This window comes from Xenopus laevis, chromosome 1S (genome assembly GCF_017654675.1).
Source record: "Xenopus laevis strain J_2021 chromosome 1S, Xenopus_laevis_v10.1, whole genome shotgun sequence".
Taxonomy (NCBI): Eukaryota; Metazoa; Chordata; class Amphibia; order Anura; family Pipidae; genus Xenopus; species Xenopus laevis.
Genome location: NC_054372.1, coordinates 141,784,948 through 141,791,189, shown reverse-complemented (window position 1 = coordinate 141,791,189; position 6,242 = coordinate 141,784,948). Strand labels below are relative to the sequence as shown.

The following is a 6,242-nucleotide window of genomic DNA, read 5'->3' as shown; positions in this document are numbered from 1 at the left end:
GTCTGTGTGGCTATATTTGTTCATCCTATTTACATTTGTTTTCATGACAAGGAAGGATGTGGAATTTTTGAAAGAAATGAGTTACTAATTACCCTGGGCTGGTGCTCTATATTAACTATATTGTGCATGTACAAGGCCAGACCAGGGCAAGGGATCTATACAAAAGAAAACAAAATACCAGCATGGAAAGTACCCAGGGCTAGTGCATTTCTTGTAGAACAGAATGGATGGTCTGGAGTGAAAAGTGACCTGTGTCTTTGTCCTTTAATTTGTATATGTGTATGTATATTTTTTGTGCATTAGTAGTTGCCTCTCTTTTGTGTATGCTGAATGTGTGTAAGTTTGTGTGCCTGGCTGTGTCTTCTACAAATACAGTATTTTTCTGGAATTACTTTCAACTGTTTGGCTCAAATATGCACACATCATAAGACCTATATACGTGGCAGCTATAAAGCTAAATGTGAAGTTTGCCTTAGTTATTATACAAATTTAATTTCAAGCCTATAAACAACATTTTTATAAAGACATAGGAAACATTCTGCTCTGTATCAGAGCTGCATATCAGACATCCTTGAGCATGTAAAAGATAGAGAACTGAGAAAAAGAATGAGGGAGGTTGTATGTAAATCCCTGATTAGTTTGCCAAGTATGGTGCTAACATAGGGTTGCCACCTGTCTGGGTTTTGAACGGGTTCCAAAATACCTGACCGGTTTTCAGACTTTTGAAAGCTGTCCACAGCTTTATGAGTGATTAGACCAATCACAGGCTTCCAATTACTAACCCGCTCCTTTGCGTCATTGGTGCTGTTCCCTGTCTGGATTCCAAGGGAAGAAAAGGTGGCAACCCTATGCTTACATGCAGCATGAAGACTGGCATACTATGTGGAATGGTGTTTACATGTTCTATAAATATATCCACTAGCACTGGGGTATTTTGTTCTCGCTCTATACAACTTCACTAGGGAAACTCATTCAGTCATTTGGACTTCAGTATCACCTTTATGCTGATGACACCCAGCTCTACTTGTCTACTCCTGATCTTTCTAGTTCTGTCCTTTCCCAAGTCACAGACTGTCTCTCTGCTGTCTCCTCCTGGATGTCACTGCGCCACCTGAAACTGAACCTTTCTAAAACAGAACTCATCATATTTCCTCCAAGATCTTCCCCTGTCCCTCAGATATCACTCACCGTAAACAACACCACCTTTCATTCCACCACACAGGCACGCTGCCTAGGAGTTATCGACTCACATCTGTCTTTTTCACCACACGTTCAAACACTTGCAAAATCTTGCCGTATTCAACTGCGCAACATTGCTCGAATACGACCCTATCTCAGTTCAGAATCAACTAAAACACTGATTCAGTCTCTCATCATCTCCCGCCTTGATTACTGCAACTTACTCCTCACAGGTATTCCAACAAGTCACCTTTTACAACTCCAATCTATTCTAAACGCGGCCGCTAGACTCATTCATCTAGCTCGCCGCTCAACATCAGCTGCTCCCATATGTATGTCCCTTCACTGGCTCCCAATCTCTTCTAGAATCAAATTCAAATTACTTACACTCACATTCAAGGCCCTTAATAATGAAACCCCTCCCTATATTTCATCTCTAATCTCCAAATACACTCCTTCACGAAACCTACGCTCTGCTTCTGATCTTCGCCTCACTTCTCCTCTGGTCACTTCTGCCCATTCTCGTCTACAAGACTTCTCTCGGGCTTCTGCTTTTCTCTGGAACTCTCTGCCACAAGCTGTCAGACTTTCTCCTTCCTTCCAAACTTTCAAGCGCTCCTTAAAGACCCATCTGTTTAAAGAGGCCTATTCGATGTGCCTTAATTAATCTGTATCAAAAATGACAAAGTGTTTATACAATCCTAATGTCTCAATTGTACCCTAACCTTTTAGTTTGTAAACCCTATTGTACTCTGTAATCCTTGTTTGTTATCCACCATTTATTCCCTGTTTGCTATAACTGCAGTAAAGCACTGCGTATCTTGACAGCGCTATATAAATAAATGATGATGATGATGATGATGATGATGATGATGATGATGGGGTATAAGAGGCTAACTCAAGAGCAGCTGTTATGGGTACAAAATATGCTACAAACAAGGCAGCCATTATGGGTGCAACTGAAGCTACACACAGGGGCAGCCATTGTTAGTTCACATAAATCAACAGACAGAACAGCAGTAGTACAGAAGAAGTTACAAACAGTAGAAAAACCTCAGGAACTACAAAATGGTCCACATAAACACATGGATACACAAGGATCATACAGTGGCTGTTGGGGGAGAGGAAGTTCATAAAGGCCTTTCCTCCAGAATCCTGCACTACATGCCAGTTTTGTTGAAAGCAAGCAACCTTCAAAATCTGAATGTAAACTACAGCAAATGATTTAGTGTGACAGAAGGCACACTGTGTTTGTACTCCAGTGGTCCTTTCAAGGCTCCTGCCCTCCATTAAGGCATAGTAATAACCCCCAGCCATGAAACCACTTTCATTCCCCTTCCACCTTTTATCATGTGAATCTGATCTAACCCCTTTCGGATAGCTTGTGGAGATCTCCATGTTTGCTCTCGTATATGAATATTTACCCATACTTTTATACGTAAACTATGTAAAATGTCACCTTTTATTAGAGAATTGCAAATGTTACAAACTATTACAAATAATATGAACTTTTTATAATTACCAATAAATGTATTTTTTGTACTATGTTTTGAGAAGAGTTCCTTTTGTATATATTTCTTTATGGTGTAATGGTGTATTGCTCCAGATTCATTTTATGGTGATTACTGCTAATGTCCACAATAAGCACAGTAAATTGCTCTTAGCAGACATTTCCTTGGAATTTTGCTCTTCTTCACTCAAAATAAACAGGCAGGTGTATAAGATAAAAGAAACATTTATTCCAGATGTAATTTATTAATTTCTAGGACAGAGACATTGCAGCATCTTCCATGCTGACCATAGCAGGAAAATGGCTTTGATTAATGGACAAAACATAAAAACCACCACTCCCTATAAGGGATGGAGTGCCCTCAACCAAAAATGTGACCTGCGCAAGGCAATGGCACTCTATAATGATCAGTTCACATATAGGAGTCTCCACACTGTGCACTTTAGGGTGAAGCGGCTGTTAGCGAAAGTTCGCCAAAAAAAACCCACTTCCCAGGTATATCGCCAATTTACTAACAGGCGCCAATGACGTTTTGTGCCCTTTCGCCAGGCAAATTTTCTTTACGATTGTTACTTCACAAATTCATTAAAGTGCAAATTTTCCACTACGTTACCCCCTTCACCAGAGTCTGCTTCGCCAGGTTATACCTGGCGAACTGATAAGCTGAAGCTACATTCTCCTCAATCTTATGTCAGTGACATCATATCCTGTATGCTGAAAAATCATTAAAAAAAAAGACAAAACGCTGGCGTTTTTTCCTATTTTAAAGTGGGATTATGTTTAAAAGTTGTAACTGTTAAATATTTTTATTTTTTTTAACCATTTGAGGGGCATGTCACATTTGTTTTAGGGTGGGCTCATGTCTAGGACAATAGAGGATCTCTTTTGTCTTTATTTACTTCAAGCATTGGTACCAACATCACTAATAAAGAAGACATATAAATGACCTGTAGGTACCCACCCTATTCAAATTGACCTAAGCATAAGTGTGTTAACATAGTTTGCTAGGCAGAAATTAACACTAGAGGAAGTAATTTTCGCTGGCGACACTCTGCCCAGCCTGTCTGCTGAGACGCAACTTCGCTTTTTGATGAATAAGTGAAATAACATCTGACGAAGTTGTGCAAAGTGTGGCGGAGCCTTCCACAGTGAAAATTCGCCCTTTAGTAAATTTCCCCCCTAGGTATTTATTTTTGGCTAAGCTGGAGAAATATGTTGACTGATGCAGGAGGAGAGCAGCAAGATCCATAAGTAGATCCATCTTAGATTGGCAAGATCCATAAGTACTCCACTGAATGTCGTCCCTGAGTAAAGCGTTCTTGAAATAGTTCATCATAGTTATGGATAACAGCTAGATCAAATCAGTAGTCCACAACATGGTTTCAGTTTAATAGCCAGCTGGGTAACCCCCTTTTCGTGAGTCTGAGGCTGCAGCCCATTTGCCATCACTGTGCAAAACTGCCTGAACTACAGATCCAAAGTAATAGCTCTCAAAACTTACATTATGGTTCCGCTTCACAAGTTCCTCTACTGTGGCCTGCAATGCAAAAGAGTGTGATGGAGAAAACGATGAAACTTGGTTATTCAGGGATGAGCAATTCATTACACGAGGTGTAAAACTATTATTGCTGGTGAGAAGGATGATAAGGAATAACATATCTATAGGATCTAAAATTATTAGATGCCAAAAAGTAGATTTGTGATTTTATAAAAACAAGAAGCTGTACACTGAACCATGTAACCCCAATTTGACTTCCTAATATTCCATAGGAGGGAGTTCATGATATTTTTAGATGTCTCTATACAGTATAGGTATGGGACCTGGGGTTTTCCAGATAAGGGGTCTTTCTGTAATTCGCTAGCAAAGAAGACCATTCGTTAGCAAGAGAACTTTTGCGCCATTTTGCCAGGCGAATTTTCACTCAGTCAAACGATTGTTTATCAAAGTGTAAACTTTCCAATACGTTAACCTTTTCGCCAAAGTCTACTTTGCCTGGTTCTACCTGGTGAATTGTTAAGCTTAAGATACATCCTCAACATTACTGTGTCAGTGATATTATATCCTGTGTTTAAAAAAAATCATATTTTAATGTGGGAATACTGTTTAAAAGTTGTTATACTTTTTTAACCATTTGAAGCTCATGTCACATTTGTTTTAGGGTGGGCTCATTTTTAGGACAATAGAGGATCTCTTTTATCTTTATTTTACTTCCTTGGACATTTTTAATAATAAGTGGCCACTTCCAGCAATTTCACCAACATCACTAATAAATACATACATACAGTATGACCTATATGTACCCACCATATTTAAACTGTCGAAGAAACTTTTGCTCTAATGAATATTCGCTAGTGAAAATACGCCAGCGTTCATTTGCAGGGACAATGGTACACATTTTGATGAATACGTATAGTCATAGCAGAATAGCATCTGATGTAGTTGCACGAAGTAAGGCAAAGATTTCCGAAGTGAAAATTAAGACCTATGTAAATGTGGCCCAAAAGTATTGGGGAAAATTATCTAGAGAATTTTCACCATGGAGAAAAGTAGCATGGAAAGGGGGACGTTGATTGCAATTTAAAAGTGGCTGCTGTATCTTTATAATGGGAGTTTGCCAGCCTAAACGTGGTCAATTACAATTTGGTGAAAACGTTTGCACTTTGATGGTGAAATGGTGTGTAAGTTCTCGAGCTCTGAGATTTTTTGCTAAAAAATTGTCTTCTCCTTTTAGTAAATTGGCAAATTTGCTGCAAACTGTCATTTTAGGGAATTTTGTCCAAAACAATTCACCCTTATAAATGTGCTCCTAAGTCTACTAATAAGTCATTTGAACATTATTTAAACCAAATAGGATTGTTTATCCTCCAACAAGGCTTAATTATATCTTAGCTGGGATCAAGAGCAAGTTACTCTTTTATAATGACAGAGCAAAAGAAAATATTTTTTAAACATTTAAATTATTTGACTATTATTGTTTGATTATTATTATTATTTAAATGTATTTGATTATTTGATATTATCAAATGGAGTCTCTGGGAGATGGCCTGCATAACAGGTTGTACTCAGTCGTTTCTGCTTTCTTTGCTCCATGTATTTTAAAGTATCAGGATGTACAAGTGAATATCTAACAATGAACAGAAACAAACATATCATAAACACTAACCTGATTAATTGTTTTCTCCAGTGTTGAGTTACCAGGGAAAAGTTGGTTGTGCAATCGAGGTGCCTCCACTGCCTTCTTAACATCATAACCGAACCAGATTGTGTTCATAATGGCCTGCAATAAAGCTTAATATGAAGCCCAGACAGCAGGTCCCCCACATTGATTGATTTAAGCAAGCCTGACGTTTTCTTTCTACATAAAATCAATAAGGTTTTTTTCTGATCAGTGTGTTCTAGTCATTTGATATTAGTCTACATATTAAATCCATAAATGACTGCCTGCATAACTGGTCTATCTGTAAATGGATCCCTGTGTGAAAAATAAATGTGGGCACCTCTCATAAAAACACTAGTGTTAAACACAGACAAGGTACATTTACCTCTTTCATT

General features: G+C 38.4%; 1 protein-coding gene across 1 annotated transcript in view; it reads right to left on the bottom strand.

Moving 5' to 3' along the window:
• Window positions 1-2,898: 2,898 nt before the first annotated feature.
• Window positions 2,899-6,242, bottom strand: part of ggt1.S (gamma-glutamyltransferase 1 S homeolog) — a 33,436-nt gene continuing 30,092 nt past the window's right edge. Inside the window, 2 exon segments of the mRNA NM_001092395.1 lie at window positions 2,899-4,226; window positions 5,854-5,967. Coding sequence (NP_001085864.2) covers window positions 4,077-4,226; window positions 5,854-5,967 — 264 coding nt within the window. The 3' untranslated portion in view covers window positions 2,899-4,076.